Source organism: Dendrobates tinctorius, unplaced genomic scaffold (assembly GCF_039654945.1).
Source record: "Dendrobates tinctorius isolate UK_male_01 unplaced genomic scaffold, ASM3965494v1 ptg000018l, whole genome shotgun sequence".
Classification (NCBI taxonomy): Eukaryota; Metazoa; Chordata; class Amphibia; order Anura; family Dendrobatidae; genus Dendrobates; species Dendrobates tinctorius.
The window spans coordinates 11,922,828-11,938,636 of record NW_027361686.1 but is presented as its reverse complement, the minus strand read 5'-3'; the positions used below and the strand labels follow the sequence as shown (position 1 = coordinate 11,938,636).

The following is a 15,809-nucleotide window of genomic DNA, read 5'->3' as shown; positions in this document are numbered from 1 at the left end:
CATAACTGGTACAGGAGGAGAGAGGAACCTGCCCGCGAAGGCTCACAATCTACAAGGGATGGGTGAGAATACAGTAGCCGAGGGTAGAGCTGGTCATGCAGCGGTTTGGTCGATCGGTGGTTACTGCAGGTTATAGGCTTGTCGGAAGAGGTGGGTCTTCAGGCTCTTTTTGAAGGTTTCGATGGTAGGTGAGAATCTGATATGTTGTGGTAGAGAGTTCCAGAGTAGGGGTGATGCGTGAGAGAAATCTTGTATGCGATTGTGGGAAGAGGAGATAAGAGGGGAGTAGAGAAGGAGATCTTGTGAGGATCGGAGGTTGCGTGCAGGAAAGTACCAGGAGACGAGGTCACAGATGTATGGAGGAGACAGGTTGTGGATGGCTTTGTATGTCATGGTTAGGGTTTTGTACTGGAGTCTCTGGGCAATGGGGAGCCAGTGAAGGGATTGATAGAGGGGAGAAGCTGGGGAATAGCGGGGGGACAGGTGGATTAGTCGGGCAGCAGAGTTTAGAATAGATTGGAGGGGTGCGAGAGTGTTCAAGGGGAGGCCACAGAGCAGGAGGTTGCAGTAGTCAGGACGAGAGATGATGAGGGCATGGACTAGGGTTTTTGCAAATTTTGGGTTGAGGAATGAACGGATTCGTAAAATATTTTTGAGTTGAAGTGGAAAGGGCTTGGATATGTGGTTTGAAGGAGAGATCAGCATCAAGGATTACCCCGAAGCAGTGAGCTTGTGGGACTGGGGAGAGTGGGCAGCCATTTACTATAATGGATAGGTCCATTGGGGGGTCACGTGAGATGGGGGAAAGATGATGAATTCTGTTTTGTCCATGTTAAGTTTCAGAAATCTAGAGGAGAAGAAGGATGAAATAGTGGACAGACATTGAGGGATTCTGGTTAGTAGGGAGGTGATATCTGGTCCAGAGATGTAGATCTGTGTGTCATCAGCATAGAGATGATACTGAAAGCCATAAGATTCTATGAGCTGTCCCAGGCCAAAGGTGTAAATGGAGAAGAGCAGGGGTCCTAGAACTGAACCTTGTGAGACTCTGACAGATAGGGGGCGAGGTGAGAAGGTGGTGTGTGAGTTGGAGACGCTGAATATCCGGTCTGTTAGGTATGATGAGATCCAGGATAGGGCCAAGTCTGTGATGCCAAGAGATGAGAGGGTCTGTAATAATAGGGAATGGTCCACTAACAAAGGGTTAATGTCACCATTGGATTGGAAGGTGACATTAAGCCGATTAATAATGGAGAGGTGGCAATAAGACACCGATCCATTATTAACCCTAGACTATGAAAGGGTTAAAAAACACACACAGACATTAATTAAAAAGTCTTTTAATGAAATAAAGACACCAAGTTTTTGTCAAATTTTTATTACTCTGCTATTCCATAATTAAACCATGATCTGCAAAAAAAACCCATAAAAAATCTACAATATCCTTACCTCTCCGCCATTCATTCATGTCCCACGCTATAATCCTTCACAAGGGGTTAAATAGTTTACAATGAGGAACGGTGCTAATGTGACTAGACCCACTGTAAACTACTACAGAATGAACTAATTCAGCTCTGCACAGCCTCCCTGGCTGCCCGGAGATTAACTAATTAGCATGGGAAAGTTTCTGACATTTTTCCCACGCTAATACTAAAGAGCTTTATTCACACCTGTTACCGTTTTCAGACTATTGTCTTAAGAAAGTTCTTTTTTTATTTTAGAACCTTTTGGCATTCCAGAAATAGCTTGAGACCGTGAAGAAGGCGGCAGTCTTTTTCCGCCGAAATGCGTAGTCTGTTCAGCATTATGTCTGCATCTTGTTACTGAACTCTGGATACATTTTAATTTATCTACAATAAATTTTTGGAATTTTTAAATTACCTTAAGTTTCCATTTGCTGGGCTTTTTGCTTTGATTTCTACATTGTTGGACTAGTTCCCAGTCCTGCCCCGTGCAATACAGAGAGAACAGGTATTTATCGTCCAGAGCTCGGAGGACAGCTGGTCCAAGTTGTGTTTTATCATATATATATATGTGTGTCTCAATGACATGTGTGTGTATATATATGTATTCTATGTGTATATATCTATTCTTTCGTTTGGGTTGTAGCCTGCCATAGGGCTCCATTATATGTCCATTTTGCAAGCCTGCGAGAAAATCTCAGCATACGGATGCCATATGGATGCTTACATGGGAAAAATACGCGGCCACACCCTGACAACGGATGACATACGGATCACTATTTAGGGACCATTTATGCATATTACGGCCGTACAATACGGTCTGTATTTTTATACGTTGTGTGTGACTCCACTCTTATATGATGCTTCTTCCCTTCTGAGCTTTGCACTGTGCCCCAAAAGTAGTTTTCAACCATATATGGGGTATCAGCGTACTCAGGAGAAATTGTGCAAGAAATTTTGGGGTCCTTTTTCTTCTGCTATCCTTCTGAATATGAAAACATTTGGGACTAAAAGAAAATTTTTGTGATAATTTTTTTCTTCATTTTCACAAATCAGCTGTGCAGCACTTGTGGGTTCATTTTGCTCACCACCCATCTAGGTAAATTCCTTGAGGTGGCTAGTTTCCAAAATGTCGCTCTTTCTTTTCTGAGCCCTGCTGTGTGCCCATACAAGTAGTTTACCCACACATATGGGGTATCTCTGTACTCAGGAGAAAATGTATAACAAATTTTGGGTTTTATTTTCATGTTACCCATGTGAAAAAGTCAAATGGCCCTCTTTCCCTTCTGAACCCTGCCAATGCGCACAAAAGTAATTTTCCTTTACATATTGGGTATCAGCATACTCAGGAGAAATTGCAAAATAAAATTTTCTGGTGCAATTTCACAAGTTATGCTTATGAAAATGCAAAATTTGAGGCTAAAAATAATTTTTGTGTGAAAAATGTGATTTCTTTATTTTCACGGCTCAACGTTTTAAACTTCCGTGAAGCACCTGGGGGTTCAAAGTGCTCAGCATATATCTATAAAAGTTCACTGAGGGGTCTAGATTCCAAATGGTGTCACTTGTCGGGGGTTTCTGCTGTTTAGGCACATCAGGGTCTCTTCAAAGGTGACATGGCGACTGTTAATTATGCCAGCAAATTTTACATTCAAAAAGTCAAATTGCACTCCTTTCAAGCCCTTCTGTGCACCTAAACAGTAGTTTTGCACCACATATTATGGTAGGTATCTGCATACTCAGGAGAAATTGCACAACAAAATTTACACTGCAATTTCTCCAATTAGGCTGGGGTCACACATTGCAACTGCAATGTCAGAAACTCGCGCGAGTCTCTTGCATCAATACCCAGCTCTGTCGCCGGCACTCGGGACTGGAGCGCTCAGCTGCATAAAAATACATGCAGCCAAGTTTCTCACATTGCAGTTGCAAGTTTGACCCCAGCTTTACCCTTGAGAAAATGCAAAATTTGGAGCCAAACAACATTTTTTGTTGGTAAAATGTGATTTCTTTTATTTTTATGGCTCAATGTTATAAATCTATGTGACGCATCTAGGGGTTCCAGGTGCTCACCACACATCTAGATATGGTTCTTGAGGGGTCTAGTTTACAAAATGGTGTCACTTGTGGGGGATTTTCACTCTTTAGACACATCAGGGGCTCTGCCAACATGATATGGTGTCCGCTAATTATTCCAACAAATTTTACTTTCAAAAAGTCAAATGGAGAACCTATCCTTCTGGACTCTGTCATTTGCCGAAATAGTGGTTTTCCCCCATATCTGCATGCTCAGGAGAAATGGCACAGCAAATTTTGGGGGCCATTTTTTCCTATTAAACTTGCGAAAATAAAAAAAAATGAGTCTAAAGGAGAATTTTTGTGACAAATTTAAATGTTCATATTTCCCTTCCACATTCCATTAATTTCTGTGAAGCATCTGAAGGGTTAATAAACTTCTTGAATGTGGTTTTGAGCACATTGAGAGGTGCAGTTTTTAGAATGATTTCATATTTTGATATTTTCTGTCTTAGGCCAGGATCACACATGCGAGAAACTCGGACGAGTTTCGCATGTTAATACCCAACACTGCCGCTGGCACTCAGGAGCGGAGCGTGCACCTCCATGAATTGCTATGCAGCCCCACACTCCGTTCTGAGTGCCGGCGGCAGTGCCGGGTATTATCATGTGAGACTCGTCCTAGTTTCTCATATGTGTGCCTTATATGTTCCTCAGTGTCACCTCAAATGTGAGGTGGTCCCTATCAAAATAGTTTTTGTAATTATGTTGGAAAAATGAAAAATTGCTGGTCAATTTTAACCCTTATAACTTCCTGTAAAAAATTTTTTAAAAATTGTGCTGATGTAAAGTAGATATGTGGGAAATGGTATTATTTAACTAATTTGTGTGATATAACTGTCTGATTTAATGGTATGAAAATTTAAAGTTTGAAAATTGCTAAATTTTCACCAAATGTCTGTTATTTTCACAAATAACCGCAATTCTTGAAGAAGAAATTTTTAACACCAGCATGAAGTACAATATGTCATGAGAAAATATTGTAAGAATCACCAGGATCCATGGAAGCGTTCCAGAGTTATTACCTCATAAAGGGACAGTGAACAAAATTGTAAAATTTTGTCTGTTCAGGAAGGTGAAAACAGGCTTGGGTTTGAAGGGGTTAAAGAGCTGTAACTCCTAAACCCTTGCTCCAATTAGGATGTGAATACGCTCAAATTAAGGGCAGGGTCACACTTGCTAGTGCAATGTGAGAAACGCGCGTGAGTATCTCGCCTCAATACCCGGCACTGCTGCTGGCATTCGGGATCGGACTGTGCGGCTGCATGTCTTTCTATGCAGATGAACGCTCCGGTCCGAACTGCCACCGGCAGTGCCGGGTATTGAGGCGACAGACTCACACAATTTTCTCATATTGCACTTGCAAGTGTGAACCCGGCCTAAAGCTGAGAGTCTGCACTTTTAGCTCATATTGATTATATGGCCGGGATCACACTACCGTGTGTGATGCGAGAAACTCGCACGAGTCTCTCGCATCAACACCGAGCGCTGCCGTCGGCACGCAGGACTGGAGCTGCGGCTGCATAGAAATACATGCAGCCGCAGCTGTGGTCCTGAGTGCCGGCGGCAGTGCCGGGTGTTGATGCAAGAGACTCGTGCGAGTTTCTCGCATCACATGCGGTAGTGTGATCCCGGCCTATATCTGTATCTTGAATATGTAAACAGCCAAAATGCCAAAACTTGTGTCATTGTTACTGCCCAAATACTTCTGTACCTGAAGGATATTATATTCACAGTTACTAACAATTTTCATTCTCTACTCAACCCAAGAGTACAGGCCCCAACCACGGAGCTCCGAGCTGACGATCTGGCCAATTACTTCAAAGAAAAAATTGGCCAGATCCGACAGGAAATTATCTCCCAATCACCTTATACCATGCACTGTCCTCCCTCTCCCACTGCATCTAGCTCACTCTCTGATTTTGAACCAGTCACAGAAGAAGAAGTAAGCAGGCTCCTTGCATCATCTCGCCCAACCACTTGCATCAGTGACCCATCTCCGTCACATCTCCTCCAGTCCCTTTCCCCTGCTGTCACCACTCACTTAACTAAAATATTTAACCTCTCTCTCTCTTCTGGTGTCTTTCCCTCCTCATTTAAGCATGCCATCATACATCCACTACTTAAAAAACCATCCCTCGACCAAAACTGTGCCGCTAACTATAGACCTGTCTCTAATCTTCCCTTCATCTCTAAACTCCTGGAACGCCTGGTCCACTCTCGTCTTATCCGCTATCTCTCTGATAACTCTCTTCTCGACCCTCTCCAATCCGGCTTCCGCTCCTTACACTCTACTGAAACTGACCTCACTAAAGTCTCTAATGATCTACTAACAGCTAAATCTAATGGTCATTACTCCATGCTAATTCTCTTGGATCTCTCTGCAGCATTTGACACTGTGGATCATCAGCTCCTCCTCACTATGCTCCATTCCATTGGCCTCAAGTACACCGTTTTCTTCTGGTTCTCCTCCTATCTCTCTGACTGCTCCTTTACTGTATTTTTTGCCGGTTCTACCTCCTCTCACCTTCCCCTTACTGTTGGGGTTCCTCAAGGATCAGTCCTAGGCCCCCTCCTCTTCTCCTTGTACACTGCCCCTATTGGTCAAACAATCAGTAGATTTGGTTTCCAGTACCATCTCTATGCTGATGACACCCAATTATACGCTTCTTCTCCTGACATCACGCCAGCCTTTCTAGAAAATACCGGCGATTGTCTAAACACTGTGTCTAACATCATGTCCTCACTATATCTGAAACTGAACCTGTCAAAGACTGAACTCCTTGTGTTTCCTCCCTCTGCTAATGTACCTATACCCGACATTGCCATTTCTGTGTGTGGCTCCACTATTACTCCCCAGCAACATGCCCGCTCTCTTGGGGTCATACTTGATTCCGAGCTTTCCTTTGCCCCCCACATTCGATCACTGGCTCACTCTTGTCATCTGCACCTCAAAAACATTTCTAGAATTCAACCTTTTCTTACTTTTGAGTCTGCAAAAACTCTTACTGTTTCTCTTATTCATTCTCATCTCGACTATTGTAACTCTCTTCTAATCGGTCTCCCTCTTACCAAACTCTCCCCTCTCCAATTTGTCTTGAATGCTGCAGCCAGGATCATATTCTTCACCAATCGTTACACCGATGCCTCTACCTTGTGCCAGTCATTACACTGGCTACCCATCCACTCCAGAATTCAGGATAAACTTATTACCCTCACCCACAAAGCCCTCCATGGCTCAGCACCACCCTACATCTCCTCCCTTGTTTCAGTATACCACCCTACCCGCGCCCTCCGTTCTGCTGATGACCTGAGGTCCATCCTCAATAATCAGAACCTCCCCCTCCCGTCTCCAAGACTTTACACGTGCTGCACCAATTCTTTGGAATGCACTTCCCAGGTCAATACGATTAGTCCCCAATCCCCACAATTTTAAGCGTGCCCTGAAAACGCATTTATTCAGACTGGCCTGTCACCTCAACATATTAACCTAATCTATCCCTGTGTGGCACAGCCAAAAGTTTTACCATAACCAGGTTCCCCGCATCATGTTCCCATATGCTTTATGCATCCATTAGCCCTTTGTGTCTGTACTGATACACACTTAACATTATGGCTGGTCTATACAATCAGGGCAACTGTTTCCACCCACCTTTCGTGTCTCCCTTTTTTTTTCCTCATAGATTGTAAGCTTGCGAGCAGGGCCCTCATTCCTCTTGGTATTTGTTATAATTACATAGATTATTGTTATGCTGTAATGTCTATTGTCTGTACAAGTCCCCTCTGAAATGTAAAGTGCTGTGGAATATGTCGGCGCTATAGAAATAAAATTTATTATTATTATTATTATTACTACTAATGTGTAGCACTGTTTTATCAGATGAACATTATCAGTGAAAATAAACTCTATAAAATGTATTCTTAAGCCCCCGTCACACATAGCGATCTCACTAGCTAGATCGCTGCTGAGTCACAAGTTTTGTGACACAACAGCGATCTCACCAGCGAGATCGCTGTGTGACACTGACCAGCGACCGGCCACCTTGCCGGGTATCGCTGATCGTCCTGGAATGGCCAGGACATTTTTTTGATCGCTGGTCTTCCGCTGGCCAGCACGCATCGCTGCGTGTGACAGGCGGGAGACCAGCGATCAGCGAGTTGCCGATGGTAACTAAGGTAAACATCGGGTTTCTAAGCGGTGCGCAGCACTTAGAAACCCGATGTGTATCTTAGTTACCAGCGCGCTGGTGCAGGGAGCTGGTAACCAAGCTACACATCGGGTTTCTAAGCAGCGCGCGGCACTTAGAAACCCGATATGTACCTTCGTTACCAGCGCGCTGATGCAGGGAGCTGGTAACCAAGGTACACATCGGGTTTCTAAGTGCCGCACGCTGCTTAGAAACCCAATGTGTACCTTGGTTACCAGCTCCCTGCACCAGCGCGCTGGTAACTAAGGTACACAGTGGGTAACTAAGCGATATGCGTCACTTGTTACCCACATGTCGCTGGTGCGGATCACTGGTGAAGCTGCCTGTTTGGCAGCTCACCAGCGATCATGTAGCGACACACCAGCGATCATGACAAGGTAATATCGTTGTCGGGATCGCTGGTGCGTCGCTATGTGTGACGGGGCCCTTAGCCGTTTGTATGTATTGTGACCATTAATACTATAATTGGATATCCAGCTTTGGTATTTGATAAGTCTAAGAAATATTGAATATCAATACAAATGAAATCATAGCCCAGACCATTAAAGTGTCATATCCAGGGCTGCTGTGCATAGTATTCTGTTACATAATATCCTGGGCATTGAAGATTTTCATCTGTTTTCCTCCTGGAAACAGACGACTCCCAGAAAGCCTTTCAGCTACTTACCGAGGAATCACTGCACACTGTTAAAGAGAAAGAGACAGAAATTGAAGAGTTAAAGAAACAGGTAGAAAACATGGAGACAGAATATGAGCACATCCTTCATGTAAGCTATTTTTTATATTCATCAACTTTATTAAAAATATTTTTTAGTGTGATGCAAGAATTTCTCACTATATCTTGCTCTTGAGTATATGGCACAAAATATTGGGCCTAACCTGCCTGACACAAAAGCTGACCGTGTTTTCTATAATAACCAGTTTTCATTTAGGATAATGCTCACAAAAATGAAATCTACACTGTGATTGGTGACTGTAGGCAACAACAGATGATCCAAATGTACAGTACATAGTATATGATGGCAATGTAGGAAAATGTAAGGTGCCACTTACTTGTTGTTAAAGGGAATGCGTCATCCAAAAAGGACCTATTGTATCAGATTTTTGCATTTAATGCATTTCTAAACATTTTAATAATATTTTTCAACTTTTCATATCACATTATCTTTACAAAAAATTCTGAAATCTTGCAATTTTTACACTAGCCTGTAGACCTTATACCAGAGTAACATTTGAATTTTCAACAGTTTCATTAACGTTAGAGGCAAGATTACAATGACTGCATTTTTCTACACCGCAGAAAACACAGGATCCACCATACACAATAGGTGATGTTGCAGCTCTCCTCCTTTCAAGGTGACAAGCAAGAAATAGAAGTCTAATATTAGACCTACTGGCCAATGTGAGGTTGCTATTATCAATACATAGTGATATATAAAATAAAAAATCAAATATTGAAAAATACATATAAACCTGATTTAACCCCTTTCTGACGTTAGACATACTAGCCCGTCCATGTGCCCTGGGCCCCTATGACCATTGACGGGATAGTACGTCTCAACGAGCGGCAGCGCACACAGGAGGTGCGCGGCCGATCTTGGCCGGGTGTCAGCAGTTTCTCACAGCTGACATCTAGCACCAAGTGCCAGGAGTGTTCATGGACCGCTCCCGGCACTTTAACCCCCAGAATACTGCGATCGAAGCATTCCGTGATCAGGCATAGGGCTGACAGCGGGGTCCCAATCGCTCCTATGGTAACCCGATGTCGTCATGATGACATTCGGGTTACCAGGGCTGAGAAACTTCCTGTCATGTGCAGTGCATGTGAGGAAGTCTCTCAGGTTAGTGTGAACAGAGTGCAGCATGGACAGCTTCTATAGTATGCAGGTGCTGCTTCATCTGCATGCCATAGAAGCGATCAGCCTGCAAAAAATGTTTGTTCCATAGTGGGACAAAGTGTAAAAATTAGAATGAAATAAAAAAAAATTTAAATAATTGTAAAAATATTTTTTAAAAATAAAAAAAATCAATATTTATTCGATCATCAAATCAATACTTGATTAAAAAAAAAAATCTAAAAACAATAAAAGTACACATATTTGGTATTGCCGCGTCCGTAATGACCCGATCTATAAAACTTTTCCACTAGTTAACCCCTTTAGTGAACACCATAAAAAACGCAAAAAACACTGCCTTATCATACCGCTGAAAAAAGTGGAATAACATGCAATCAAAAAGACTGATATAAATAAACATGGTACCGCTGAAAACAGCATCTTGTCCCACAAAAAAAACAATAAAATGAGAAAAATAATAAAATGAAAAATGTATTTTTTTCCATTTTCCCTTTAGGGTTAGAGTTGGGCTAAAGTGAGTTGGGCTAAAGTTAGGGTTAGGGTTAAGGCTAAAGTTAGGGTTGGGGCTAAAGTTAGGGTTGGGGTTAAGGTTGGGGTTAAAAATTAGGATTAGGGTTGGGGCTAAGGGTAGGGCTAAAGATAAGGTTAGGGTTGGGGCTAGAGTTGGGGTTAGGGTTAAGGGTGTGTTAGGGTTAGATTTGTGGTTAGGGTTGGGATTAGGGTTAGTGGTGTGTTGGGGTTAGGGTTATACTACTGGAACAGCATTTATATCTTGAACTGCCCTCCCACCTCTCCTTCTGTTCCTTCTTTGACCGGTTACAATCTGGCTTCTGACCGCATCACTCAACTGAAACTGCCCTAACTAAAGTCACTAACGACTTACTAACCGCCAAGAGCAAGAAACACTACTCTGTCCTCCTTCTCCTGGACCTGTCCTCTGCCTTCGACACCGTAGACCATTCCCTCCTGCTACAGACTCTCATCTCTTGGCATCACAGACTTGGCCCTATCCTGGATCTCATCATACCTAACAGACTGAACATTTAGTGTCTCCCTCTCACACACCACCTCCTCACCTCGCCCCCTGTCTGTTGGTGTTCCTCAAGGCTCTGTCCTAGGACCCCTACTATTCTCCATCTACACCTTTGGCTTGGGACAGCTCATAGAATCCCACGGTTTGCAGTATCACCTCTATGCCGATGACACGCAAATCTACCTATCTGGACCCAACCTCGCCTCCTTACTAACTGAAATCCCACAATGTCTGTCTGCTATCTCAGCCTTCTTCTCTGCTCGCTTTCTCAAACTGAACATGGACAAAACAGAATTCATCATCTTTCCCCCATCTCACTCTACCCCTCCACCAGACCTATCCATCAATGTCAATGGCTGCTCTCTTTCCCCAGTCCCGCACGCTCGGTGCCTTGGGGTGATCCTCGACTCTGCGCTCTCTTTCAAACCACATATCCAAGCTCTTGCCTCCTCCTGCTGCCTCAAACTCAAAAGTATTTCCCAGATCCGTTCATAAATCAACCACGAAACCACAAAAACACTAGTGCATGCTCTTATCTCCCGCCTCGACTACTTTAACCTCCTACTCTCTGGCCTCCCCTCTAGCACTCTGGCTCCGCTCCAGTCCCTCCTACACTCTGCTGCCCGACTAATCCACCTGTCTCCCTGCTATTTCCCAGCCTCCCCCCTGTGCCAGGCCCTTCACTGGCTTCCTATTGCCCAGAGGCTCCAATTCAAAACCCTAACCATGACATACAAAGCCATCCACAACCTGTCTCCTCCATACATCTGTGACATGATCTCTAGGTACCTACCAGCACGCAACCTTCGCTCATCTCAAGATTTCCTCTACTCCCCCCTTATTTCTTCCCACAACCACATACAAGACTTTTCCCGTGCTTCCCCCATACTCTGGAACTCTCTGCCGCAACACATCAGACTCTCACCATCAACGGAAACCTTCAAGAAGAACCTGAAGACCCACCTGTTCCATCAAGCCTACAGCCTGCAATGATCCTCAGTCTACTGAACCCCCGCACGACCTGCTTTACCCTCTCCTACTGTATCCTCACCCATCCCTGTAGACTGAGCCCTCGCGGGCAGGGTCCCCTCTCCTTATGTACTTGTGTGTCCCTTGTTTTACACATGTTTATTGTACCGGTCTATATTTCCCCTTTTCACATGTAAAGCGCTTTGGAATAAATGGCGCTATATAAATGCATAATAAATAATAATAATTAGAATTCGGGGGTTTCCATTATTTAGGCACATCAGGGGCTCTCCAAACTATTTTTACAATAAAAACGGTAACTAGACCTACCGGTAATTGTGTTTCCAGGAATCCATCCTGACAGCACCCTGGAGGACGTCCTTCTCATCCGTAGTGGGACAGGAAACCACGAGAGTTTAAAAGGATCCTCCCCCTACCATCCCTCAGTGATTTCACAAAGTAACAGATCTGGATGGATGCAAAGATAGACTTTATTTAAACCAACATTCTTCATACACATGTTACATCACAGTTGTATGTAAAGTATTCTCGGGAGGGATCTAACAGTACTGTCAGGATGGATTCCTGGAAACACAATTACTGGTAGGTCTAATTACCGTTTTCCAGGTCACCACCTGACAGCACCCTGGAGTAGTACCAAAGTATATTGGTCCTAGGGTGGGACTACTGCGTGGAGTACCTTTCTCCCAAATGCAAGCTGTGTGGATGCTATGTCCAGTTTATAGTGCTTGGAGAAAGTACTAAGACTAGTCCAAGACGCTGCCCTGCAGATCTGTTCTGCCGAAGCTCCACCCCTTTCTGCCCATGATGCGGCCATGGCGCTGGTTGAGTGGGCTCTAAGGTTCCCCAGGGAATCTGTTCCTGTGCTCTGTAGGCTATGCTAATAGTGGATCTAATCCACCATGCTATTGTCGATTTCAATGCCTTTTTCCCCTTGTTAGGACCTCTGTATTGGATGAAGAGGTTGCTGTCCTGCCTCCAGGGTCTGGTTGCGCCCAGATACCCGAGTACAGTTTCTCTTACATCTAAGTTATGGTAGGCTTCTTCCCTGCTATTCTTGGGAGACTGGAAAAAGGACGGGAGTACTACCTCCTGATTCATGTTAGAGTTTGAGACAACTTTGGGTAGGAAGGCCGGGTCGAGTCTTAAGACTAAGCGGTCACTAAACACCTGTAGGTAGGGATCCTGGATCGATAAGGCCTGCAGTTCTCCTAACCTCTTGGCTGAGGTGATTGCCATTAAAAAGGCTGTCTTGAGAGATTGCCCATACTTATCTCTGCCCCTATCTGATATGGCTGCTTGCATAGCGTATTGTTATGATTGAGTCACCGTAGGAGGCAAAAACAGAAATGCTAGCTAAGTCCAGAAAACCAGAGAAGTTGGCAACTATCAGATTGCAGACCCCTGAACCTATCAACACAACTAGCAGTAGCCGTTGGGGGTTCCTACGATGACCTAGACCCCTCGATCACAGCCGGAGAGATACATAGGCCTAAAGAAGGAAAGGGGAAATCTAACTGCCCCAGAGCAGACCCCAAAGCAATAGGCAGCCCCCCACATATAATGACGGTGAAGCAAGATGAAAACACTTACACAGACAGAAAGACAGGCTGAGCAAAGACGGGGCCCAAAAACTACCTAGATAGGAACGGATAGGAAGGCTGCTGTCTGCAATCTGCCAAAACCCTATCAGAGACAAAAGCCAACAAGCTGATATAAAAATGGCCCTGAAGCAACTAAGCTTCAAAAACTAAATCAGCACTCAGGTACTTTCAGAAGACAGAGCTAACGGAACACTGCACACTCCAGCAGGGAGTGGCAGAATCCAAAAAGCAAGAAAAACAAAAACAAAACTTAAATGCAAAAAGGCAAAACAGAAAACTTAGCTTTAGGAGAGCAGGAATCAGACTGGTGTCCAAGAGTCAACAGAGAAATCACCCGCAGGGCAGAAAGGGAGTAAGCTGCCTTAAATCCAGTCAGTGACTCCACTCAGCCAATCGTCTTCATTAGTCCCAGGTGCCTGATAATCAGGCTCACTACCTTCCTTCACTAGAACAGGGAGTTCACCAGGCCTCAGTGACGGAGGGGAAAATGAACTCACAACAGTACCCCCCCCTTGAGGAGGGGTCACCGAACCCTCAACAACGCTACCAGGGCGATCAGGGTGAGCCCGATGAAAGGCACACACCAATCTTTTGGCATGAATATCAGAGGCAGAGACCCAGGAATTATCCTCCTGACCATAACCTTTCCACTTAACCAAATACTGGAGTCTCCGTCTAGCCAGACGGGAATCCAGAATTTTCTCTGCCTCATATTCCAAGTTACCTTCAACCAATACAGGGTCCGGAGGTGCCACCTCAGACACAACTGGCTCAACAAACCTCTTCAACAAGGACTTATGGAACACATTATGAATCTTAAATGTGACAGGAAGAGCCCAACGAAAAGAGACCGGATTAATAATCTCCAAAATCTTGTAAGGTCCAATAAATCTAGGCTTAAACTTAGGAGAAGCCACCTTCATAGCAATATTTTTTGATGATAACCACACCATATTACCAATCTTAAACTGGGGACCAATGGTCCTATGTCGATTGGAAAACCGCTGGGCCTTTTCCTGGGAGAGAGATAACTTATCCACCACTTGGTCCCAGATCTGGTGCATTCTCTCCACCACAGTGTCAACACCTGGGCAGGCAGAGGGCTCCACCTGCCCTGAAGAAAATCGAGGGTGAAACCCAAAGTTACAAAAAAAAGGTGACATCAAAGTGGCAGAACTAGCTCTATTATTTAAAGCAAATTCGGCCAAGGGCAAAAATGAAACCCAATCATCCTGATCAGCGGAAATAAAACATCTCAAATACAACTCCAAGGTCTGGTTTGTTCTCTCTGTCTGCCCATTGGTCTGAGGGTGAAAAGCAGAGGAGAAGGACAACTGAATTCCCAACTTGGAACAGAACGTCCTCCAAAATTTAGACACAAATTGAACTCCTCTGTCAGATACAATGTTCTCAGGAATCCCGTGCAAGCGAACCACCTGTTGCAAAAACAGGGGCACCAACTCAGAGGAAGATGGCAACTTAGGGAGTGGTACAAGATGAACCATCTTAGAGAACCTATCACAAATCACCCAAATAACAGTCATTCTTTGAGAGACCGGCATATCAGAGATGAAATCCATTGAAATATGGGTCCATGGCCTCCTGGGGACCGGCAAAGGCATCAACAACCCACTAGAGCGAGAACAAGATTTAGACCGGAAGCAAGTCCCACAGGACTGCACAAAATTCCTGACATCATGAGACAAGGTGGGCCACCAAAAAGAACGACTCACCAGATCTCTAGTACCAAAAATACCCGGATGACCAGCCAATGCAGAGCAATGAACTTCAGACATCACTCTCTTCTTCCAATGGTCAGGAACATACAACTTTCCACTGGGACAACGCTCAGGTTTGTCCACCTGGAACTCTTGCAGAGCAAGTCTCAAATCGGGCGAGATGGCAGAAAGAACTACCCCTTCGCCTAAGATGGTAGCAGGCTTGGTCACCACAGGAGAATCAGCAAAGAAACTCCTAGAGAGGGCGTCTGCCTTGACATTCTTAGTTCCAGGAAGGAAAGAGACCACAAAATCAAAACGTGTAAAAAACAAGGCCCACCTAGCCTGTCTGGGGTTCAAGCGTTTAGCCGACTCTAGGTAAATCAAATTTTTGTGGTCAGTGAGGACCACAACTTGATGTTTGGCTCCCTCCAACCAATGTCTCCACTCCTCAAATGCCCATTTCATGGCCAACAGTTCCCGATTCCCCACATCATAGTTACGTTCAGATGAAGAGAACTTTCGGGAAAAGAAAGCACAGGGATTCATTTTAAATGTTACCGGATCCTTTTGGGACAACATTGCTCCTGCACCAATCTCAGAAGCATCCACCTCTACCTGAAACGGGAGTGAGACATCAGGTTGCCGCAGAACCGGGGCGGAGGTAAATCTACGCTTCAGCTCCTGAAAGGAAGCAACTGCCTCCGGAGGCCAATTCAACACATCCGCACCCTTCCTGGTCAGGTCAGTCAATGGTTTGGCAATACTAGAAAATTTTGCTATAAATTTCCGATAAAAATTAGCAAAACCCAAAAACTTCTGGAGGGCCTTCAAAGAAGTGGGCCGAACCCAATCATAAAT

At 44.4% G+C, this 15,809-nt stretch overlaps 1 protein-coding gene across 1 annotated transcript in view; it reads left to right on the top strand.

Moving 5' to 3' along the window:
* DRC12 (dynein regulatory complex subunit 12 homolog) overlaps positions 1–15,809 on the top strand; it is a 162,190-nt gene that overhangs the window by 132,268 nt on the left and 14,113 nt on the right. Inside the window, exon 6 of the mRNA XM_073566466.1 lies at positions 8,384–8,514. Coding sequence (XP_073422567.1) covers positions 8,384–8,514 — 131 coding nt within the window. The remainder of the gene's footprint in view (positions 1–8,383; positions 8,515–15,809) is intronic.